The sequence below is a fragment of the Sturnira hondurensis genome, unplaced genomic scaffold (assembly GCF_014824575.4).
Source record: "Sturnira hondurensis isolate 20B ecotype Veracruz unplaced genomic scaffold, ASM1482457v3 Scaffold0018525, whole genome shotgun sequence".
NCBI classification, from domain to species: Eukaryota; Metazoa; Chordata; class Mammalia; order Chiroptera; family Phyllostomidae; genus Sturnira; species Sturnira hondurensis.
The window spans coordinates 12,362,444-12,388,216 of NW_028091156.1; the positions used below are offsets into that span (position 1 = coordinate 12,362,444).

At 42.5% G+C, this 25,773-nt stretch overlaps 1 protein-coding gene across 1 annotated transcript in view; it reads right to left on the minus strand.

Annotated features, from left to right (window-relative positions):
• The window catches only part of WDR64 (WD repeat domain 64), a 74,238-nt gene extending 54,487 nt beyond the window's left edge, over window positions 1-19,751 (minus strand). The window contains exons 1-8 of the mRNA XM_037069493.1: window positions 19,607-19,751; window positions 17,659-17,789; window positions 11,378-11,477; window positions 9,407-9,510; window positions 5,528-5,557; window positions 4,201-4,311; window positions 2,491-2,705; window positions 1,006-1,140 (exon numbers count right to left, since the gene is read on the minus strand). Of these exons, the coding sequence (XP_036925388.1) occupies window positions 1,006-1,140; window positions 2,491-2,705; window positions 4,201-4,311; window positions 5,528-5,557; window positions 9,407-9,510; window positions 11,378-11,477; window positions 17,659-17,789; window positions 19,607-19,751 (971 nt within the window). The remainder of the gene's footprint in view (window positions 1-1,005; window positions 1,141-2,490; window positions 2,706-4,200; window positions 4,312-5,527; window positions 5,558-9,406; window positions 9,511-11,377; window positions 11,478-17,658; window positions 17,790-19,606) is intronic.
• Between the last annotated feature and the right edge of the window lie 6,022 nt (window positions 19,752-25,773).

Sequence of the window (25,773 nt, forward strand, 5' to 3'; positions counted from 1 at the left end):
TCAGGGCACATGCCTGGGTTGTAGGCCAGTTTCCCGCAGGGGATGCAGTTCCTGGCAGGGGACCCATGAGAGGCAACCATACATTGATATTTCTCTCCCTCTCTCCTTCCCTTCCTTTCTAAAGGTAAATAAATAAAATAAAACCTTTAAAAAATGCTCCTTTGATCACAATTGTACAACTTTTTAGGCCCTGGCTGGTGTAGCTCAGTGGATTGAGCACGGGCCTGCGAACCACACAATCAAGGTTCGATTCCCAGTCAGGGCACATGCCTGGGTTGCAGGCCAGTCCCCCGCAGGGGATGCAGTTCCTGGCAGGGGACCCATGAGAGGCAACCATACATTGATATTTCTCTCCTTTTCTCTTTCCCTTCCTCTCTAAAGATAAATAAATAAAATCTTTAAAAAACCAATTTAAAAAACGTTAAGAAAAAATAAAGACATGCATGAATAACCTCACTTGTTTCCCTGAAAGTCTAATCTTGTCAAGCAGACGGAATGATTGGCATCCCATTTTTCTAAAACCCAGTGTGGAAACACCAAGGCAGCCATGGGCTTATGAACTGTAAGAAGCAGCAGGCGCACTCCCTCTCGGGAGCATGCCCGCCTTGCCCTTCCCCTCTCCCTCCCCCTGGCCTGTCACCTTGGCCCTCCTCTCTCCTAGGCTCCAAGGGCCTTTCTTCTGCCTCTGAAACTTATTTCTTCAGCTTGGGCAGCCCAGCTGGCTCACCTCTATTGCATCTGTAACTTTCTGAATAAGCTTTGTCTTGCCCTGGCTGGCGTAGCTCAGTGGATTGAGCCCAGGCCTGTGAAGCAAAGGGTCACCGGTTCGATTCCCAGTCAGGGCATGTGGCTGGGTTGCAGGCCAGGTCCCCAGTAGGGATACATTATTTATTTTAAAAAATAAATATTTTTTAAAAAATTTAAAAAACCTTTGTCTTACAAATGGAAAAAAACTAAAAGCCAGAAACTCACAGAATATTCAAGCACATAAACTATTGTACTTACGAATTATCCTCAAGTTTCTTCAAGGATTCCAAGACTAGTGAGTGAACGCTGTCTAAGGAGCAGGACCCGAAGCAGTTTAGGGTTGGAATATATCTAATTTTCATAACCCAGTCATTATGCAGCTTCCTTTTAACACTGGGAATTAGGAGGAAAGAAAGGGTGGGTTTATGTTAGAAGGTCAGACACAAGCACACAATGTTGAGTGTCTATTCAGCATTCCAACTTGCCTTGAACCAAACTGCAACTCTGAACTGAGGCAAAGCCTGCATATATAATACCGTCCTATGCATTATACCACTTTTAAAGTTCTTAACTAAATTTTTATAACTTGTTTATTTAAAATGGAAAAATAAAAGATTGTCAGCAAATTTCGAGGCACAGAATTAAAAATTACATAAAAGAATCTTAGTGCAATATTGGTGCTGTCTCCTCTACTGAAAAAATTCTGGTCATCCAGATGAAGAACTTTGCTTCGTATTGTTTTTCCCTTGTGTGAGTCAATTCATTTTTATATTTTCCAGTGAACACTGATCACTTACATCAGTCGTTCCCCTACTGTTGGACACTGTATATTTTACTATCAGAAATAACACTGTGATTGCTATAGCAATACCTTTCAACACATGGGGATCTCGAGTCCCAGTGCATATTTTAATCTTTTCCAATTTTTTAAGTGAGAAATTATGTCTGATTTTATTTCTTTGATTAACAGAGAGGGCACATTTAATGCAAAATGTGCCTTTCTCCTAATAAAAGAAATATATGTCTTACTCTAAAACCTTTGGATACGGTACAAGTATAAAGAAGACAGTGAAAATACTCATAACTTTATCATTTGGAGATACGTTTTGTTAGCATTTCTACCCAATGAGCATTAGAAAATGTTCACTGATAATTTGTACTGTGTGTGCATGTGTGTGAATGAATGATCTGTTCATGACCTTTGCCCTTTTTTCTCTGGGGGGAACTATTGTTTCTTCAACTGAATTCTAACACCTATTAAATAGACAACTAGTCCATTGCCTGTCATATCTGTTATAAATATTTATTCCAGCTTATTTACTTTAAAAATGTCATCTTTTGATGCCCAAAGGTTTTATATCCTGTAGAGTCGACTCTATCAAACGTTTTCTGTGAATTTCATGTCTATTGCTTTCGGTCAGACTCTTCTTTCATATTCAAGTGCTAGTAAATAGGAACATACATCTTTTACAGATTTTCATAATTTCATATTTTGTTTTGCCCCTTAATTTATTCAACTACCTATACGTTTTAATTGTCAATAGTGCTTAGAATAGGAATTTTAGTGACTGATTTTCCTGGGTGTTTTCCCTTTCCAGTGGAAGTTCCTTGAGGCAAGAAGCCTTTCTTGTCCAGTTTTATATTTCACACCTTCACCGTGTGGTCCAACTCATTGTTTCTACTCCATAATTACTTGAATGATGGCTGTGTGAAAGCAATTGGACTCCCCATGTACCCACTTACCTTTTAAAGTTCTTTGAGTCTATGACCTGACTTTGTAATTTCTTTTTGGATTTTGCCTGTTTCAGTCCGAAGTCATCACTTTGGACTGTGAATTTGCTCACAAAGCCGCCATCGTCCCCCAAGAGGATGTCATCTCGGCAAAGCTGGTCAGGCAGAGACACGACACACACGCAGAGGAGGCAGTGGTCCATGGGCTTTATGACGAAATAATTTTCCTGGAAACAGAAGGGCACTTTCAATAAGTTATTGCATTGCTCCAAAGATCTCAATATTGAATTTGAAATATTGCCCCTGTTAATTTTTTCAAGATTTTATTTAGTTGTTTTTAGAGAGAGGGGAAGGGAGGGAGGGAGGGAGGCAGGAAGAGAAACATCAATGTATGGTTGCCTCTTGCAGGTGGCAACCTGAATGGGGACCTGGTCCACCACCCAGGCACATGCCATGAATGGGAATTGAATCAGCAACTTTTTGGTTTCTGGGACAACACTCAACGCACTAAGCCACACAAGCTGGGGCTGTCCCTATTACTTGATAAATGTTTTACTTTTGATATTTCATATTTTAGGTCTTCCCACAGTGTTGAAAGAACTTGAGGAGGAACAAAAACAAAGTTAATCAAGTAGAAGTTAATGAACACTCACTGTGAGCCTTACATTGTGTTTTGGGCTGTTTTGTATAAATCCCTCTCTTGGATTTATATAAGACAATACTAACAGAAAGTATAAAAAGGTACAGGAGTTCAAACAGTATTGACATAAAACTGGATGGTAAATAGGAAACTCAAGTATTCAAGTTCCAAATATTTCACAAGGAGCTATCAGAAGAAAGCTGTCTTAACACAAGTTTATTCAGAAATATTCAGCAAGCGTTTGGCCAGTTGACAGTACTGCTGAGCTGGGCTCCCTAAACTGTAGGGTTATTGCTCTCCTGGAACTCAGTCCCTACCTGAGACAGAAAAAATACATGCTAAAAATTTTTAATTTGTTTTGTTCCCATTAGAATGAGTGAGACTGGAACATATTGAGAGGTTCTTTCAGTCACTCAACAAACATTTATGGAGCATCTATGTCATGCCAAGAACTACTGTAGGCACTTGCCTGGACAGGGATGAGCAAGACAGGTATCTGACTTTGTGGAGGTACCATTCCAGTGGGGGAAGACAGAATAAAACAGATCATTGCACATAACAGAAGTCAGTTAAGAAAATGAACCACAGTGCCGAACTGAAGAGTGACCAAAGAGGCCCCTTTGGGTCCCCTGGGAGAGAAAGATTCAGAGGACGTTAAGAGGAAGCAGATTAGGAGTGATTAATGATTATACCTCTGCTATAGCAGATTTTTTTTGTGTGCCAGAATTAAGCATTTGACTTGAATAATTTTCTTGCTATACAAAGCTGAACTGGAGAGAAAATCTTTAAACTTGATAACATGAGCATAGGCAAAAAAGCTAACATCTGGATTTAGAGAAGGGTATGAAAGGAAGGAAGGATTTAGCCTCTACGAAAGAGAAACAAACAAATACCCCCCAATGAAATACACACTAAGTGGAAAGTATTAATAGTAATATTAGTGCTGGACTTGATTATCTACTTAAACCCCTCATTTTACAGATGAGGAAACTGTGTTAAAAGTAGACAATGGGTGGTGCTCGTATCCCACCGGCATGCAAAAGACAAGCTCCCTTCTTGGAGCATTTCTCCTGATACAGTACCTGGCTGGACCCTTGAGCTTTATAATCCCAGACGATAATGGTTCTTTCCGTGGTGGCAACGATGCGTTTCAGCTGTGGCAGGTAATCACACCCTGTAATCCAGGAGGTATCCTGATGGAAAGCACAGATTTGGATGGGGGGATGTATATTGTGTTTGGTCCTGTTATACAGTGATGATTACTAAAACATAGGCCAGTTACATTAAAGGCCCCATTTGGCCCCCTTATTTGAAGAGAAGGCTCCTGATATTTCCTTTGAAGTTTTGGCAGTTGCTGGGGGGCTGTAACCTTTCTCCCTCACTCCGAGTTCTTCAGACCACCAGCTGCACAGCAGTGGAACTGGAGCCTGATGCAGCTCTGGACGCACAGAGCAGCCAGGGGGCAGCCATTTTTGTTCCCTATTCGCTTAGACGAAATTGCTTCTTCATAGGGACACACAGGGAGACAGGATGGATCACGGTCTCTGGCCCTGTAGCCATGCGTAGCATTTTTAGCTAGAAATGACTTTGTGACTACCTGTCAGTGATCGAGTTGAGGCCAATGAGTTTGAGCCTTGCCTAAAGTCACCAAGGTGGCACGGGTAGGACCAGTAGTACCCAAGACATCCCACGACTGACCAAGGACAAGAGCTCCCCTTCGTGAGGGCCAGGAACTGCTGTGTGCATTTCAGGCATGCACCTGAACCTTCTGGAAAACACACTGGAAATCTAACAGTTTTTTTCCAGCTCTAAGAAATGAAGGCTCAGAGGCTTAGAGAGTAACCAGACCTCTACAGTTCAGGGCACTGGGTGTCAGGCAAGCGGGGTTTTGGAAAAGTCAAATGTTTCTCCACCTCGTAAGGTCATGGTGGGATTCTGAGAGCAAGGCCCTGTAACCAGGCATCTGCCACTGGGTTACTTTTCCAGTGAACAATGTAGATTAAATAAATTCCAACACTGCCCTCCAATTGCAATGCTCTTTTCAAGTTTTAAATAGAATGTTTTAAAATTATTTAACATTGGCTGTTTCCTCGCTGTCCTCACAGTTGGACTGCATATATTTTCTACATTCCTGAGTAGTGGGTGCTCAGAAGAACCTTGGTGAAGCTTTTAAATGGAAGCTTCCCAGGGTAATCATCTTCCAAGCAATTCTCTGCAGTGCTTGTAACTCCACAAAGCAAGACCTGGGTCCCCTTTGCTGTTGCCCAAGGTTTAGTTCCAGTCAATAAACCTTAATTTGCAATCTAGGAAAACATCTGCTTCTCAGAGCATTTTGCTGAGAGTGGGATTCGTTATGGGGGAATCACCACCGTAGCCCTGCTGTTGGCTTGATTAGGAATTGGCACTCACCGTGACGTTGGTGCTGGTCTGCATTCTCATCTGTAAACAAAGGAAGAGAATAATGAAACCCAGCCTCTCTACACTAGAGGCGCGAATGCTTAGATGACACAACATCTCCTCGGTTTCATGGTTTCACGTCACTTGTCATTTCCACCGCTCTCCTCCCTGTGTCCTCTGAAGCTTCCAGCTCTGTGGGTAATGCTCTGCTCGCTTTGGCCGAGGTTTCTGCTTCGGTGGCTTGTCTTGAAGCCTGGCCACAGAGCATTACCCACAGTCTTACACTTAACTAGTTATTTTGTCTCTTCTATTTGCCAACTGCCTCACATTCTTTAGTGATTCAGAGCAAAGCACAAAACGGGAATGCAAGATAATACCAACAGCAATGGTAAGAGTACTTAAAAGAATACTAAAGAGGTTGCTACAAGTATAGATTGATGTAGGAAAAACATTGCTTTATTTGAGATTTAGCTCTCAAGTCATTGAGACACTTAACATTCTGTCCAGTGGGCTTCCTATTTTTTTAAAGATTTTATTTATTTATTTTTAGAGAGGAAGGGAAGGAGAGAGGCAGAGAAATATCAATGTGTGGTTGCCTCTGGTGCGCCCCCTCCTGGGAACTGGCCTGCAACCCAGGCATGTGCCCTGACTGGGAACCCAACCTCGGTTGTTTGGTTCATAGGCCCGCGCTCAATCCACTGAGCTACGCCAACCAGGGCTGGGCTTCCTATTTTATTCAGTAAGTACTGAATATAATGCTTTGGTACTTGAGATCATAGATTGGTTCCCTACAGACTTAGGATATACACAAGCAGTCTCTTATACCCCTAAGGCATGTTAGTTCATTGTTTAGTTGAAGTACATTAATGACCTGGTTTCTTTTGGATGTTCAGATGTGTAGGAAATGGCTGCCCAGAAGGAATGGACTGTGTGACAAGAAGAAAAATTAAATCAGGGTGGTGATTAAAATTGCTAGTCACGGCCATCGCAATGTGTCTCTCATCTGAAAAGTTCACAAAAGCTTTTTAAAAAAAAATAAACCAGGGACCTATTTATAGGTGGCCAAATTTCTAAGGAAATTGGTGAGCAGAAAAAAAGAACACTGTGGTTTCTCCTCTTCAATTTCTCAAACTTCATCTTCAGCAGAAGTCACAAAAGTTCTCTCCTTAAAAGCTGATCTTCTGATATTTTAAAATCTAGCCTTTTGGGCAGGAATTTTTATTAATGACATTTAAACTCTAGATTATGCAGCCCCCTAGAGAGCACCAAGAAAATTCTTAAAAGTATTTATTCAACTTCAGATAGAGCCTAAATTGTGGAATAAGCTTTTAAAAGATAGTTAACATGATTGACTTACCTTTTAATACATTTTTCCTGTGACCTAACCTACCAAATGTCTATTCCCGTAGAATGTGTCATTCTATTTGTGAGGCATGCAACATTCAAAATGCTGTTTATCCCTGGTGTGTTAAGTCTTAAAATAAGTGTTTAAGCAATCTTTTCTCCCTAGTTGCAGTATCTTATAAGAAAGAAACGTGTCTGTGTGCTCGTGAGTATACGTGTTCATTTATAAGCGTGTGTGTATTGAAAGAGACATATTTCTGCAAATATGATAATGTTGCCTCACTTATTCCACATAGTCCCGAACTACTTCCTTATGAAGTTCATTATTTTCCTTCTCATGTTTTTATGTAGAGACCATCACCGTTCTATTTTTTGAGGAAATAAAGGTAAAAATGAGAAGAAAAATGATGCACTGAAGAAAGACACAGGAAAGACGTTCTCATTTTGTTCCCACATTGTTTGTTCATAACCCCAACCACCAACATTCTCTGAGTGCTTACGATGATGCTGAGCACTTTGTGTGTCTTAACTTACTGAATCAACGGAGCTACCCAGGAAGGGAAGTTGTCTGGTTCTGAATGAGGAGGAACCAGGGCTTGGGCAGAAATCAGTAACAGGCGCAGCTGGGCAGGTCCCAGGCCCCACACCCACATTCAGTCCCCCACTGCAGGACCTCTGGGTGCCCGCGGCCCCCTTTTTACCGAATCTGGCTGCTGTGCTGGAGATCACTGATGAGCTAAAAATTATTGCTGACATTTTAATCATCTGTTGATTATTTGAATACACAGGGTCCGGCAGAAGTAAGGCCTGCTTGAGTGTGGTTGGTGGGGTTATAATATGGGTGTAATAATTTATAGTTTCATTTGAACATCTCATCTACAATGTCCTATGGTGTGCTTGCGTGTGATATTGTGTTACAGAATTACACATTTATTATGACTTTGTGATAAAAGACTTTGTAATAAAAAGGGGGCATTATTTATTCTGGACCCTATTATAAAGCTTGCCATTCACTGGAAATAAACTAGTAACTAGAATAATTTTTTGCTATTTAAGACCAAACATTCACCTTGGATATTCATCATGCCCTATGATGTAGCCTGTCTCCATTAAAATCTCTTACATTTTAAAAATAGAAGTCCAAAAGCATAAATTTAGAACGACGTTAATGAGAGCAATGCGTGACGTTTGTATGGGAATTTGCCCTTCATAAACTGCATCCACGTTCATNGTTTGTTCATAACCCCAACCACCAACATTCTCTGAGTGCTTACGATGATGCTGAGCACTTTGTGTGTCTTAACTTACTGAATCAACGGAGCTACCCAGGAAGGGAAGTTGTCTGGTTCTGAATGAGGAGGAACCAGGGCTTGGGCAGAAATCAGTAACAGGCGCAGCTGGGCAGGTCCCAGGCCCCACACCCACATTCAGTCCCCCACTGCAGGACCTCTGGGTGCCCGCGGCCCCCTTTTTACCGAATCTGGCTGCTGTGCTGGAGATCACTGATGAGCTAAAAATTATTGCTGACATTTTAATCATCTGTTGATTATTTGAATACACAGGGTCCGGCAGAAGTAAGGCCTGCTTGAGTGTGGTTGGTGGGGTAATAATATGGGTGTAATAATTTATAGTTTCATTTGAACATCTCACCTACAATGTCCTATGGTGTGCTTGAGCGTGATATTGTGTTACAGAATTACACATTTATTATGACTTTGTGATAAAAGACTTTGTAATAAAAAGGGGGCATTATTTTTTCTGGACCCTATTATAAAGCTTGCCATTCACTGGAAATAAACTAGTAACTAGAATAATTTTTTGCTATTTAAGACCAAACATTCACCTTGGATATTCATCGTGCCCTATGATGTAGCTTGTCTCCATTAAAAGCTCTTACATTTTAAAAATAGAAGTCCAAAAGCATAAATTTAGAACGACGTTAATGAGAGCAATGCGTGACGTTTGTATGGGAATTTGCCCTTCATAAACTGCGTCCATGTTCATGACCTCGTTTGCCCTTTGCTACAACGCTCTGAGGGCATGACTGGCCCTGCTGTCCTCATTTTACAGAAGTGAAAAAAAAAAGAGACGTGAAAAGGTACATTATCTCCGTAAGTTCCCTACTTCCCATCACAGTTGGTAAACTAAAAGGACTAGAATTTGAGCCTTTTTTCCCCCTTTACTCTGGGGTTCTTGTTCAGAGCTCGTGTGTTCTTTGGTGGCACTATGACAAAAATCACTTGGCCGTGCACTTTTCTGATTGTACCTGAGAGGTCACCAGGGTCATCCTTCAATTGTGTGGATGCCACATGGGTCCTACGCCACACGAAGGACACTACCAAATGCAGTCATTACCTCCCGACAATCGCTCTGGGGTTCCGCGATCTCTTTAGCCCAGTCATTTTTAGTTCAGTGTTTTGCAGTAACTCTGAAACATGGTTTGCGGTTTCTGCTATACCTGATATATATATGTATAATGTGTAGGTAAAACAAAAGAGAGGAAGGGAGGAAAAGAGAGGGCAGGAGGAGTCCAAGATTCGAATTTACCTGGTTGTTGAACACGGTTATCAATCCTCTCTGAGAAGCTGCTATCAGTAAATCCAGCTGCGGGATCTTGACAATGCACTTGATCACATCCCGTCTCCTACTACCTGGTAACGGCATAACATTCAGTTCAGCTCCCAGCAGTAAAGACCCTAAAAGGCATTTGTTCGGTTTGTGTAAAGAGGGCAACCACCTCTTTTTCAACAGAGAAAATACTGTCCCCAAGGAGGTGCAGGTTGGTGCTAGGGTGTGTGTGAATGGATCTCACTCTTTTCGTGTGTAACACACCGATATACAGGCAGCACAAAATCAGTTAGGCAGTGCATCTGAGGTCTTAAAATGCCATGGGGTCGGGGGAGGGGCTGGAGGGGGGCTGGGGTGAGAAGGGCCCACAGTGAGAAAAAGGTCTACAAGGCTTCTTAGGGGATCAAGAACAGAAAAAAGGCTGAGAACATAGTCTCATGCCAACCCACCTCCAACCTCTCTGCGTCTGGCCTTGCCCCATTGTAGACTGTTTTAGACAGAGAAGCCAGAACCAACATTTGAAGTAGAACTTGGACCTGCCTCCTTCTGTCTGCAGTGCTCCTGCAGCTCCTCCAAAGTCTTCAGCGCAGCCACAAGGCCCCAGACGTGTGTGCCCACACTCCCTGGCATCTCCACCTCCTCCACTCCTACCTGAAGGGTGCGGTTTGTCTCTCATTCACTCCAGGCCATTATCACCTTCCCATCATGGTCTTCCCTGACCGCCTTACTTACAACCCCACACCATGTTCCCTTCTCCAAGCCGACTTCTTTTTCCACAACCCGTTTACTTCATTTTTTGCCTATACCACTGAATACCGCCTGACCTATTATACATATTACTTATTTGATATTTTAAAATTATCTATATCTTTTCATTAGAAGTAAATTTCATGAGGACAGGATTTATGATTTATGATTGTTTCCTCACTGCCGTGTCCCCAGCACTTAGAAAGCTACCTGGCTCCCGTGGTTGACCTTAACACGTGTTTGTTGAGTGAATAAATGAACTACAGAACTTAACTGCCATCTAGAAAGATGTTTCCAAAGTTCTAACTTAGGATGCCAGCAGCATGTGCCCCTGATCATGAGCCCTTTCTCAGCCCAGGGGCAGGGGCGGCAGGAACAGCCCCCTTACTTCTGTTCTGTGATGAGAGTTCCATGGCCAGAGCTTGGGCTTAGCCCTCGGTGGGGCTAAGGATGGGTCCAAGACATGGGTGAGCTTGGGTCGCAAAGGGCTGAAATAAGTTCAGGTGCTTTTTAAAGGAAGACCGGATCAAAACAAAGACCAGTGGTACTGGTTTCAGAATTTGGAGTGAAGTGCTGGAGAGCAAGGGCAGATTCCAGGGCTCGCCTTTCCTCTTCCCGAACCACCCTCTTTCCGGAGGGAGACAGGAAAGAAAATCCACAGTATCAGCAACGCAGAGGGAGGGGGCTTGCTGGTCCCAGGCTCAGATTTTAAAATAACTGGCAGGCCAGCTGGAGACTGCTTAACATGAGACACCACCCCTTTGTGATTGGCCCAAATGCCTAACGTCACATCTAGGGTTAAGCCTCCGTGAGATCATCGAGGATGAGATTTTGGACAGAAGTTCTAATTAGTGAAAACGTGAATGTCCAATTTTAAGAATATAGTAAAAGAAATGTGGTTCCATTTGGTCCTGGAACGTGCGTTACTGAGGTGCCACAGTGGAGAATTTTAACTTGAGATCGGTGCCTAGTCAGTAGAATGTGATGCCCCACCCCCATACCCCCATACAGTGTCCTTCAGAGCAATGACAGTATATCAAACTCATCTGCAGGTACTGTTTCTTCTGAGAGTGCATATAAAACTGTCACTGATAAGGTAAACAAAATGAAAGGTGATTCTACGGAAATATTATATTCCCAATATTGATTTTTGAGAAAATACCAACACCTCTATTAGTTTGAAAGGGAAAGTAACAATATCACCTGAAATGACAACTCGCTGTTTTCTAGAAACAAGGAAAACCAGATTTTCTTCATTCATCTGGGAAGTGAGAGAATCTTCAGAGGAGAAGTATCCAAAGATCTAAAATCCCAAACAACACATAGAAACATGAGCGATATTTCAGAATTGCCTGCGGAGGAACAGCTTGGTGGTTGTTTGGATTTAAAGTCTTGAAGTAACAGTCAAAATTTGTCTTATAAGTGTCAGGGGGTCCCCTTATGAGGAGAAAGCTATGTGCTGCGTTGAACACACCGGGTACTGCGGATGCATGACTTTTAGGCAGACACTGACTCTGCTTCCGGGTGGATGGGCTGGGCTGGTGTCCTTGCTCAGACTGAGAGTTCTATTGGGAGCAAGCACTTGCTTGGAAATCAGATCAGCAGCCTTCATCAGACAGGGTCCCCGCTGAGAGTCTTGACCTTGAATTTGGTCACTCTCAAATGACTTTTCCTACCCATTTTCCATAAATCTTCCTGAGAAAGATTTTCTATCCCTTGTAGGATGAGTTTTGGGATTCAAGAAGCTGTACATCTTACAATAGATGTTCACTTGTCTTATAAATAAGCAGAAATAAATTTTTTGTAAGTTAGTGACAGTATTTCTCATAAGCTTGAGACTGGTTGGTGCTTGTTAATGAACAGACAGAATGAACCACAGAGTTTTTCTGAAACAGTAGTGTAAACACGAATCAGTGGGAAGACTGTGAAAAATGCAGGTTCTCATTTGGAACGTCCAGGATGGGGCCTGGGAGTCTGCATTTCTAACAAGCTCCCAGGACAGACCACACTTGGGGTAGAAATGATCTCTGCACAAAATGACTCACCTGAACATAAATCAAAATGAGCTCTACGTCAATTTGTTTTAATAACATTTACTTTGATGCTTGATGGCTTCGTACTAGGTTAACATACATGCCTTCGGTCACTTCACACATGTTACTACCTCCTCCTCTACACCTCCCGACTTCCAAACTGCACAACACACCACCACTGCCCTAGACATTGCCCACACTTAGATTTCATTTGCTGGGAAGGCCAGGATCATGCAGCGAAAAAAGCACTCAATAAAACCTTACTGAAAGGTTTTCTTAGGCTCCGCTGAGAAAGAAGTGCCAATCGGCCATAAAGTAGGCAATAAAGAGCTTTACTGGGGTTTGTGCACCCAGGCAAGGTTCCCCGGTCTGCAGAGTGAGGCTGGGAGAAGTTGCACCCCAACAGGGAATGTCCTGGGATTTTATTTTCATTGGCTCTCTGTGGAAGCTGGGGATTGGTGCCCTCTGAACAAAGCAGCAGTACAGCATTAGTGGTCTCTTCCTTGGACTCAGGTTACTGTGAGGATGTTCATCTTGGCAAAGTCCAGCTGGAGCTTCCTCCTATCCCCGCCCACCCTAACACTGACAATTACCATCTTTTTAGTAACCACTGCTCACTTTCCATGGGTACCAAACTTCTGGATTTAGCATCTAATTCCTTTGACGGATTGAGAAACAGAGAAAGAGGGTGCTTCCAATAAATCTACATTGGAGTGGACAGGAAGCTTTGGTCACTGCAGAGTCCGTCCTCATCATCAATCACTGATGCATTATCAAGTATTGATTGGCACCTTAGCGCTGTATACAAGATAGCCTCATGGCAAAGGGCATGCAATGTGGAATCAGACTGCCCGACCTCTGAGTTCAGGCTGTGTAACTAGTCGGTACTCAGAACTTGGACAAATTCCTTCACCTCTGTAAGTCTCAATTTCTTTATTGGAAGAATAAAAAGACAAAGCCCTGAATTTTACAAATGATTTTTCAATAAGACAACGCATGTAAAGTCAGGCAGGCACTGTGATAGGCTGATGGTGTGTGGACCCTCCCAGGAAAAGATCTGTATAACTTCCTCAGCCAATCAGAACCAAGAGGGAAACCAGTCCCTGCTCCTTGGAATCCATCAGGTCCCTAGGTTTTTGCTCCCTTTGTTACCCTGGTTAGAATTGGTTGTCAGCCACCTTGATCACTGATTTCTGCAATCTTCCATCCCTTTACATCACCGCATTGGCCTGAAAAGGCGCCCCACTGCTGGGGAAATATAACTGCCTGTGTACGGTGACTGCCACCCAGCCATTGTCCCTTGCTTCCCTAGGTGACTGTGTCTATTGCCCCTAGAAACAAGGTCAAACCTCCACTCTCATGGAATATAGGGTTCCACCTTTTTGTCACTCTCAGCAGTTGACACACCTCTGACTTCAAAGGATAGTAGAAGCCTCCAGACAAGAGCATCCCAGCTCTTCTGGCCACACCCTTACACACCAACCTGGTTTGGGATTCATCTGTTCTTACCTCCTTCCCCTTTAAAGCAACAAGTGTTTCCCCTTCCCCAGATGTATCCTTCTTCTGTTCCCTGCATCCCACTCCCTTGCATCTCTTCAGAGCTTATCTCCTTTCCCCCTCAGGATCTTTCTTCTGTCTCTCCCTTCCACTGACTTTCACCTTGAGCATATTCAAATCTCTCCCATCTCAAAAACAGCAATACAGCAATCCTTCCAACAGCAACCATAGACAATCCTTGCTCTTTCTCCTGCTTTTCTCCCTCCGCCTTCTAGGAGTGTTGTTGCTCCTTCCATTGCAGGGAGTTTGGATTCCTCTCTTAGCCACATTTTCGTTTTCGCTGGTTGTTACAGCAGACAGTCTTTCTGAACTCTGACACTTTCCCCTCTGTACTAGCTTTCTATTGCTGCTGAAACAAATGATGACACAGTGGCTTCAAACAACACCCATTTACTACAATAGCTCACCAGTTCCCCAGGTTACGAGTCCAAAATGGGTCTCATTGGGCTAAAATCAAGCTGTCAGTAGCAATGGTTTGTTTTTTTTTTCTTCTTTTTACCAAAGACTTGGGGGAAATCTGTTTCCAAGGGCATTTTGGCTGTTGGCCCAAGCTCTCTGCTTCCTGGCCGGCTGTCAACTCTGACACATGGGCCCTCCATCTCAGTACCAGCCAATGGTGCCGCACATCCTCATCCTACTTGGAGCCTCACTTCCCCCTTTCTCTAGTGATGTTGAGGACTCAGGTGGCCACACTGGGTCCCCCCAGATAACCCAGGATAATCTCTCTACTTTAAGGTCAGCTGATTAGACCTTAATGACATCTGCAAAAGTCCCTTCTCAGCAGTGTCTCAACTGGTACTTGGAAGGGTGCGCCTTTAAAATGCTGCCTATCACGTCTTCATTTTAGAAATGCAATTCCATACAATTTCAGTGACTCGAGTGAAGTACAGCCACACATTGACCAGTGTTAGCAACCAATTTAACCACAGGTAATACATTTTAAAAAGATTGGGAAACGACGATGAGAATGATGACTATTTGGGCACTATTGAATATACATGTTTCTCAAGGATGGGAGAACTCCACACCACACAAGTTGTCCCTAGTTGGAAATAATGTTCTCTATGTGTCTACAGAACCCTTATTTTAAAAAAGCATGTTACTGACTGTCATTCAACTTGATTTGTACTTTGGTGTAATTTTTATGGAGATGATGACATAGTATCTGTTAAGCGTTGGGAACAGATGTGGGAAGAAACCTAGGAGCAGTCTTGTTTAAGGCAATGTTGGGAGCTTTGAAGTTGGGCCTGGGTCCAATACTGGTTCTACTGCTGGCAAGTCACATGACCTCAGACACGGTCCTTCATTTCTCTGTGTCTGAGTTCTCCCCATCTGTAAAGTAAGGATACGCAATAATAACCAGAACTATATGCTCTGGTGTAAGAATTGAATGAAGAAGTGCACAATTGGATTATTTAGTAATTAGGAAGATTAGGAAGTACTTAGGTTGCATCTGGTGCCAGGTTGGAACTCAGTCAGTCTCAGCATTTGAGTGAATATAATTCCCAGTTTTGTGGGGACAACACCGGAAATGGAGCTCAGGAATACACTGCCTCCTGGGCACGTCTGCTGCCTGTCCAGGCAACCCATCAGCCATGCAGTCTGTCACGTGTGCATTTTATAGTCACATCTACCTGGAAGCAGGGGCCATCCTGTGGGGCGTCTGCTCTGATGAAAATAATAAACTGCTACTTCTACTTGCAATAACACAAAGTTACAGTGCTTACCAGAAATAACTTCCAAAGCACACTGAAAAATCCAATTGCTCAAATGTCTTGAGGAAAAATTTAAGGGATATACCGGATATACTCCTTCCTAAAAGACAACTGAAGTTTTACACTGGGAGAAAATGTTTCAATGTTTTTAAACATTTCCTGTGATGCTCTATGGCCTCAAGGATCTCTTCCAACAGTTAAAATCTCAGTCTAGTAATTGTACTTGGGACATGCTTGAAGTATTTTATGACTATTAATGATTTAACTATTAATAGTCAAATTTTATGACTATTAAGTGGTTCATTTTTTTAGTAAACTTTTTGGGGGGATTCCATAAGGAACACACGTTCAATGTAGAACACTACAAGAAAATGAAAAGCTGGTAGAAGGGAAGCAAAACCTTATGCAACTTGTTTTTAACCCTGGAGTTTTAGAGTTATGCTAATTCACTTGAAATTCACTTTGGGGGAGACATCCCCCAAAAGTTATAGGCATCCCACATGGCGTTGTGTGCCAAAGAGGCCTTCTTTGAATGAATGTGAGTGTTTTCATGAGTTTCCCACTGGAAACTAGATTAACATGAATTTGTAGCCACAGTATATTGTACCTGTACCAGAACTTTCCACTAACTAGCTTCCTAAATTTGAGACAGTCACATTTCTTTGGATCGCTTTACATCTAATTTTTCTCTTTATAAATAAAAGGGGCAGGCCTTGGGGATGTTTTAGTTGAGTTCTCAGGGTGCCTTATTCTATAAATATCAATTTCCCCAAGTGCATTTGTACCTAAAATCTAGAAAAAGAAGGTGCTCCTTCTTGTAGCATTGCTGCAATAAAGAGATTTATACTCGGAATCAGGTTTGTACCTTTGGGCCTGACTTTAAAAGAGTCAACCTAGTTCTCATTACCTGATGAGACTACTACTGGCTGATAAAAAGTAGCAGTTAAATCACACTAAAATGAAGCTAAGTCTTCCAGTAATGCATTTCCACTTTACTGATGACGGATCTGAAGCCCAGAAAGGTCAGGTCACCAACTGGAAATAGAAACGCCTCTTAGGAGCCTTGGCACAGATAGTTTGTGAGGCAAGTGATAGAAAAATAAAAGAGGGACCTTTTGGCGCTATTTTTTTCAAACCTCAAGGTATTCTTCAAATACATACAATAGGTCAGACGGTCAGCCCAAGGTTTTCTATTAAATTTGCATATGATTTATAGGGACCCATGAAATTTAACAGGATCATGTCCTGTTAAATTCATGTGAAAGGAAGAAGAAAAGGAAAGAACAAAAGAAAGTCAGCTTGGCAATCAGAATTTGTGATTTTTGCTGCATGAGCCTGGTACTCCAGAAATGACTTTGTAATGCACTGAAAAGTGCATTACACCGGAGCATATAGTTCAATTCTTACACCGGAGCATATAGTTCTGGTTATTATTGAGTATCCTTACTTTACGGATGGGGAGAGAACTCAGACACAGAGAAATGAAGGACCGTGCCTGAGGTCATGTGACTTGCAAGCAGTAGAATGCACTGGGTTCAACTTGTTAAAATTTCACTTAAAACTTAAGCATTTATGTTCATAAGTAATAGTGGCCTATAAGTCCTTGATGTTTTACCTTCATTCAACTCAGTGCTATTTAGCCTTTTTAGATGACAAGGAGACAAGGCGCTTTGTCTCCACTTCCATCATCCACTTAACAAGCAAACATGCTTCTTCTACATGTTCTTTCAAGAACACCGGAAGTATACCAATACTGTGCCAGTAAGAACATTACTCAAAAAATGAAAGAAGTGGTCAATCATCACCCTTTTCTTCTCTTATACTGAGAATTTAGATACACTGGAATTGGTATACATTGATATTATTGAAAAGGAATAGTTCATTTAGGATGTAAAGAAGACCACTAAGATCTTGGTTGTGGTTAATAGCCTGTATAGTTCTTTCAATTGGCAACTTGGTCTAGAAGTATTAGGAGTTACTTGTTAATAATACAGTTAAACATCCATCTGGTTTACCCACTTTCAGTGATGGGCAGTGTACACCTCTGGAGGGTGTGGGAATCTAAACATTCTACCACATTGTGCATGTCCCCCTGTGGGAGTAACACTTTGTGTTAATTAGTTATTCTAAACAAAGAAAAACGGTGCATGCATTTCATTTAAACATAAAAAGCGACTACCTCACACCAGTCGGTAGGTGCATCAGGGTTGTGGCAAAGCTTCCTGTAAAAGTATTTCACATCCTGATTCTTCACTTCTGAACCAAAGAGATCTTGCACGGCTCCATAGAACTTCTCATAATCAATCATATCTGCATTGTGATAAAGTGCAAAAACACTGTCATAAAATCCCAAGAACTATTGCATTCAATAGCTGTCTTTTCATTTCTTTTTTTATGAAAAGAATTTTGAAAATATGTTTATTGATTTGAGAGAGAGAGGAAGGGAGAGAGAAACATCGATTGGTTGCTGCCTGTGTACGCATCAACTGGGGTCAAATCCAAAGCCTTTTGGTCTACGGGATGATGCTCCAACCATCTGAGCCACACTGGCCAGAGCCAGCTGTCTTTTCTATTTGCTAGCTCATGCCATTTTAACTTACAAAAGCCAGACTTCTCTGCATTTTAGAGATTTCCCCCCATTGGAAATATAATGAGGGACTTGCCTAAAGTCAGAAGAAAATAGTTTACTTTGGAGTTTAGTACCTCCTCTGTAGCTTTTTTTAAAGGATTTTATTTATTTATCTTTTGAGGGGAAGAGAAGGAGAGAAATATCAATGTGTGGTTGCCTCTCATGCGTCCCCTGCTGGGAACTGGCCTGCAACTCAGGCATGTGCCCTGACTGGCAATTGAACCTCGATCCCTTGGTTCGCAGTCCCGAGCGCAATCCACTGAACTACACCAGCCAGGGCTCCTCTGTAGCTTTTGTTGCAACTGTTTCAGGATTTTTGTTCAGGAATACAAAGATAAAGAAGTGAGTTACTTCTTTCTAATTGTTAAAAGTTTTACCCATCAGGAGTGTCTGCTAGAGTTCATCTTGAGCGAGCAGAGAGCTATCCTTGATTGGTTCTTCAACATTGTAAGTGCACAAACACATACAAAACCCACAAACATGCCATTTTGGAATACAGATTTTGCCTAACTTGATGATTCATGGAAATATGGCTACCGAGTCAAGGACAAAAGGCATTAGACGTGAACATGTGTTAAACACTTGCAATGTGTCAGAACTGAGCCGGACCCTAGACTGGGAAAAGAGAACTAGATAGATCCCATTTTTAGGTAATTCACGTTCTAGTGGGAGACACAAAATGAATGGGAACCACCAAATAAACATCTGCAGATTGTGACAGGAAGACCACTAGCAATAGATACTAGACGAGTAGCTCTCTGTGTTAAGTTGAAAAGCACATGAGGAAGCTTTCTGGGATGGTAAAGATGTTCTTTGTTTCAGTCTGGTAGAGAGCTACAGGTTTACTTTCCAAGGTCAAAATTTATTGAGCTACATACTTCCGACTAGTGTGTTTTAGGGGCTCCACTGTATGTATGTCATACCCTAGTAACAAAGTAAAACTCATTATGTGTAGTGTGACAAATGGCAGGAAGGAAACCAAGAGGAATCTGTGAAATGGAGTGGCGAGCGCATTACATAGTGTTGGCCCATAGGGTGGGCCTCGGGGAAGTTCTCCCTAAAAGCATGGGGAAAAGATTGAAGTGAGACCTGAGAAGCAAAAAGCAATCCCCACATGTGATGTGAGACCAGAGTGTTCAGGCAGAGGCCGATGGACACAGGGTTGCTGGCTGGGAAGGAGATGGCAGGGTGGCCCTCATGCACTACAGAGTCCCAGGTCAACCAGTTAGCCATGAAATGCCATATCCTGCAGAAGAACCCTTGGCTGTCATTTAATCCAACCCTCTGATTCTACACTTGAGACAATTAAAGTTCAGACAGGTGGGAAAAAAACAACAACTCCCCAAGACCACTTAGCTGTTTTGAGTTAGAATGAGGACTCGGGCTCCCTATTAAGTGTCTTTGCTTTTAAGCTAGGTCACTTCTCTCTGATGGCTTAAAACCTCTCCCCATTCTAATCAGCAGACCCACCCGGACTGCCCTTCATCACGGCTCTTACCTTCTTTGGGGACAAACAAGCCTGCTCTTTCGTCTCTTTTCTGGGCCGCTACATGTTCAACCAGTTTTTCAAACCCATATAGGGACATCTTGAAATTTTTCATCTGAATCACAGCATCCAGAATCTTTTCCTCCCCAAAATCCATTGGGATGCAGGGAATGTTTATTTCTGCACAGGAAAAAATAATGCAAATCTGTCAACTTGGAAACCCTCCAGGTTGTCACACTGCCTTCCTGCTGTCTCAGTTGTCACCCTAGGTCTCATTCCTTTGACCTTCGAGTCCCATTCTGTGGGTGGAGGTATGAGGTGCAGCGAGGCTGCTGGCAGGGAGGAACCTGACTGAGGTTTAGTGCACATAACGTGGGTGAATTTTCAGTGCAATTCTGACCTCATAATGTTACCAGTGTCCTTCACCTGGCACCCATTGCATCATAATGCCTCTGTAACAGCCTCCTCTTTTTAGAAGGAGGAGGCTGAGATTGCTTTTCCCACATTGTGTTTGTGTGTGTTGCGGGTGTGCGTACACTGCCAGAGAGGGAGGAAGAACGGGTAAAGACCAAGAAAGGAAACTGGGCATGGCTTTCTCTTTTCCATGTCTCCTCTCAAACCTTTTGCCTTCTTTCTCAAGATTCTGTGGAGAGTAACATTCACATTCATTCTTGCAACTCTACTGGATACCAAAGCAGGAACTTCTAACGATGACCCTGTATTTCAGCATCTGTCATTTAGATCACAAATGAAGATATTTTTAGAGGCCATAAAGAATAAAACTGCCTCTTACTCCTGGAGGCATTGTCTTTCAGTTAAAATAGTAAAGTGAGCCAGAAATGGAGCAGAGTGGGTTTCTCCATGAGAATTAAGTTCTCCAAGGGGTTATTCATTGAATGGGAAGAGAATTGCCTGCACATCTCCTTTCCTCTCTTCACAGTTTCCAGTACTCCGACACCATTGAGTCCGATAGCTATGGAATCGAGTTTTCCAAACTTCAACACATTATGGGAAGGAGAAGCTGTCTAATGTTTTATCAACCTTAGTTAAAATCCTACGGTTTAGATGAGATAGATGAAGTCCATCTTTAAAGACATCTGCAGGACCTTGAATTTAGAGGTGAAGCAGGTGGTACCACCAGTTCTGGTACTGTTTCTCATTGCCCACCAGTGACTACTGTCAGGAGGAGAGCAAGGTATGATTTTTATGTAAAAAAAAAAATCCCCTAACTCCTTTTTGTTTCTTCTTCTTCCCTCTAAAGCTTTCAAGGTATTCAGTAGTGACTTCTGAAGGACCACGTTTCCTGCCATTCTAACATGTGCATTCTTGCATTTATCCATTCATCCAGCAAATAGTCACTGGACACTTGCCTCATGTTAGGTGTTGTTTCAGGCACTGAAGAAACAGCAATGAATAAAATAGCTTCTTGAGCTTCCAGTCTAATAGACAAACAAATAAACTATGAAGAAAAGAGTAATGGTGTGTGTTGGAAGATAAATAAGAGTAAAAGGGTTAGGGAGGTTAGAGAAGGCATCGTTTAATAGACATTTAGACTGAACCAGAAAAAAAGGAGATAATAAGCCCTGTGCATTAATGGTGGAAGGATGTTTCAGGGAACAGAAAACATAAATTCCTGAGATCAAAGTGTGTGTGACACATCTGAGAAACAGCAGAGAGGCTGGCTGATGAGGTGATGTGGATGGGGAAAGGCAGGAAGGTAGGGTCAGAGGTCAGGGGCTGGGGCCGGGTCCTGGAGGACCTTAGAGGAGCTGTGAGGACTTTGGCTTTTACCCTGAAGAAGATGGCGAGTTTTTGAGTAGGATAAACTGACAGGGAATAGAGGTAGAATCAAGGAAACCAATTAGGTGGCCGTTCCAATAATCCAGGTAAGAGATGATAGTGATTCAGATCCTAGTGATGGAAGTAGGGCTTCATGGTCAGCTTGTGTGAAGGTGATGAGATTTGCTGAAGAAAAGAGAGTGTGAGAACAGAGAAGGCTTAAGGAGAATCATGATTGTGTCCTCATAAAAAGATTGAGTTGTCATTCATTTACTTTGGTGGTGAAAGTTGGTGGGAGGATCAGATTTGGGTGGGAGGGACAATTAAGAGTCCAATTTGGGAGATGTTAAGTTGGAGATGTCTATTAAATAAGCAATTGTAGATGGCAAACAACCAGATGGTAAGAGTGCTTGAGAAGTATCACCATTTGGATGATATTTAAAGCCATTGGACTAGATGAGATCACTTGGGATCCAGGTAGGTGAGGAAGGAGGAAAGTCAAGGACTAAACCCTGAACTTGCCAGTGTTCAGGTCAGGATGATCTGGAAATGCCATGGACAGAGACTAAGGGGCGTGGCTAGTGAGGTAGGAGGAGCCAAGAGAAAGTCGTAGCTCACATACCACGAAAAGAAATGTGCTTTGAAAAGAAAGTGGGCACTGGGGGACTATTCTGTTTATTCGATAAAAACATTGCATAGGAAGAAAAAAGAAGGAGCAGGGACATACAGATTGAAATGAGCTTTAAAGACACACCGACCAATCATGGGTGGACTTTATTTAGATCCTGGCTCAACCAAACTGGAAAATAATCACATTTATGAGACAATTGGAACACCAACAAGACATTTGCTGATATTGAGAAATTACTGTGTATCATTGTAGATGTGATTATTATCATTTATATTACATTGCTACTTATGTGATATTGTATTTAGAGCTACATATTGAAATATTTACAGCTAAGGTGAACTGTGCCAAACAGCACTGATCAGCCACGTCCGATGAGGATTGAAAATTAAGCATGGGAATGTGGCAGATGGTGACCTTAAGAAACGCCATCTCGGAGTGGATTGAGCGTGGGCCTGCGAACCACAGGATCGCGGTTCGATTCCCAGTCAGGGCACATCCCTGGGTGGCAGGCCAGTTCCAGGTTCCCGGTTCCCGGCAGGGGACGAATGAGAGGCAACCATACATTGATATTTCTCTCTCCCTGTCTCTCTCTCTCCTTCCCTTCCCCTCTAAGATAAGTAAATAAAATCTTAAAAAAAAAAAAGAAACGCCATCTCGGTGGTACAGTGGATTAAAGGGAGAGTGGCAGGAGGGCATGCGGGGACAGTAGGTAGAGATGCACGCTATGGCACCAGCTTTGTGGGCATCTGAAAAGCGTGTGCTGGCACAATCCACAGCTATTATGGCTCTTTATAGAGCAACGGGATACATCTATTTTCCTAACTGCAAAAATTATAAAGCCACCAATTCGAAGAATCACCAGTGTAATCAGCAATACTCCTACCCTTCTTACAAAACTATTGATTTTTCAAATACCACCTTCTAGGCCTAGGTCACATACTTTCATAACTATATGCGGTTTTAATAGAACTATGCACATTATTTAAATATCAATGCACTATTTCATAAAGCTGTATGCGTGATTCTGATGTCCTTTACAAATAGAATTTCTCTTTTTTTCTTTTCCTTCTATCTTTCTCAAATATTTATTATTTTGTTAATTACTTCTTACATATAAATGATTGTGGTGGATGATTGATGGGAACATTGAGAAGCAAACATGCGTAGGTGTGTAAGGAAAACATGTTAGTGGTCCCCCTGTTATAGAACAGCTCTAGGGAGAAAAAAATACATGGAATGGTTACGATGGCTTCAGCTTCTGTGAGTCCTATCAGAGCCATGTGTGGAAAGCAGTGTCAAAGGCCATGACACCGGCCTGGGGTCAGATCCTCGGCGGGTCTGTGACATGGCCCAGGCACTGGCCACCTGGTAGAAATTCTCTCAGGAGAATAGGTAGCTCTGCATTTTCTGCTGCTGGGTTCACTGCAGCCACGTCCAGTTCTCAGGTTAGGTAGGTCAGTGCAGAACTTCTCGGGGGTGAAAGGATTCTCAGTTGAAGGATGTGACAGGTCACGGAGAGAGGACAGCAGCTTCAGTGGGGCAGGACGCTGGCTGACCAGGGACTGGGAGGAATCTGGGCCGTGCTCACGCAGGCATTCTCAGGATACAGACATGATCCAAGAGCAGAAGGCATCTTGGTAACGCTGGTCCACATGTCTCTTGAGTGGCATTCCTGTAGCCTTGCCCGACTGATACCTTCTGTATGTCAGGGCCAAGCTGTCACACTGCTCTCTTTCCTTGCCATCATTTTGGGAAAGTCCTTATCTTCTCTCGTATAGTCTAGGTCATAGACATTGTCAAACTCATGTCAAAGTCATTTTCACAAGGGTCCACATCAGCCTCGTGGTTGCCTTCAAAGGGCCAAATGTAATTTTAGGACTGTATAAATGTCCTTATCAGTTAACTGAGAGCTTGGTGCTGCCACCAGGTAGAAACAAGGTGCCGGGCTGGATAAAACAAGGTGGAGGGCCAGATTCAGCCCATGGGCCTTGTGTTTGCCACCTGTGGTCTACGACATCCTTTTCTATAGTTTATTCCCACGATTTGATGATTCACATCCAGATGTAGTGCCTGGAAGATACATTTTTGGTACCTTGCGTGTCTGAAAATATCCTTAATCTCTTCTTGCAATCTGACCGATATTTGGTTGCATGTAGAAGTCTATGTTGGAAATTGCTTTCGTTCAATATTTTGAAGGTATTATTCCATTGTCTTTTAGCGTCTAGTGTTGCTGTTATAAGAAGACTAAATTAATCAACTTCTGTTGCTGATTATAAGCTATTCCAATCCCTGACCTTTGAACACAGCTTGTTTTAATTCCTCTCTCCCCCCCAATCAGGAAGCCTGTAAGTGCTCTTTGTCCCCAGCATGCCCAGAGCTCACCAGTTCACCACAATGGGTATCAGTGTAGGGGTTCATTAACTGAAAGTGACCAGACAGGCTTTGATGACTGACAACTAAATATCATCCAAAGTCAGTAAAGAACAGGTGGAAAGAAGACATTTGAAATGAGTAGTGGGAGAGAGAATAAAGTAAATTTTTGCTTGGACCGCACTGAGTCTAGCTTGCTCAGAAAATGATGGTATCTGTTTACTTCTTCTACTCTGAGAAGGGATATGCAGGCACAGTTTGCATGAACATTTTTTGTGTGTGAGAAGAACTTTCAATTTTATTTTTAATTACTGTTTACATTTAATATTATTAATTTTCTATTAGTATTATGTGTATAGCATAGTGGTTAGACAATCTTATACTTTACTGTTGGGAACAAGAAAAATAGTCTCAGCCCCAAGGAGCCTGCATCCCTAGCAAACATCCTGTAAGTTGATTGCCATCTGTTTAGTTTCAAAACTTTCCTCTCAGTTGAATCAGACCCCACCCTGTTCCCGCGCGCGGGCTCTGTGAGCCAAGAGCTAACTGCCACATCTGCTTCTGTGCAACGCTTGCTTGTTTGCCCCTATATAAGGACTTGGCTGTAAGCACTAGGCGGGACTCTCATTTGCAGCCCTTGCAGGCACTGTGTCTCTGGACACTCTGAGAGTTCGCCCCTGCACAGGTTAAACTTGGCCAATAAAGCAACATCTTTGAAACCCTGAAAGTCTCCGACATTTGTTCTCACGGTTGGTGGATGCAACATTTACAAAGTGATCCCCTGATATTTCCAATACCCATCTGGCACGACACATATTGTTGTAATATTATTGACTCTACTCCCTGTGCTGTACTCCACATCCCCATGACTAACCTGTAGCTACCAGTCTGTACTTCTCAATGCCTTGGCCTCTTTCACCCAGCCCCCTCATCCCCTCCCCTCTGGCAACCACCAGTCTGTTCTCTGTGTCTGTGAGTCTGTTTCAACCTTGTGTGTTTCTTTTGTTCTTTAAGTTTCACATCTAAGTGAAATCATACGGCATTTTACCGTTTGTGACCCCTTGGATGAACGGAGAGAGTATTGTGCTAAGTGAAATAAGTCAGTCAAAGAAAGACAAATGCACGCACTTTTCATGGTAAAATAGACATAATGTACAATTTACCATTACATACCACTTTAAGTGTACAATTCAGTGGCATTAAGTTTATTCACAACAGTGTGTAGTGTATTTATTTCCAGATCTTCTGCACCCTCCCAAACTGAAGCTCTGGACCTGATAACCACTAAGGCCCCATCCCTTCCTCCCCCCAGCTCTTGGTAACTATTATTCTACTTTCTATCTTTATGAATTTGCCTATTTTAGGTACCCTTATTTAAGTGGTATTTTTATACTATTTT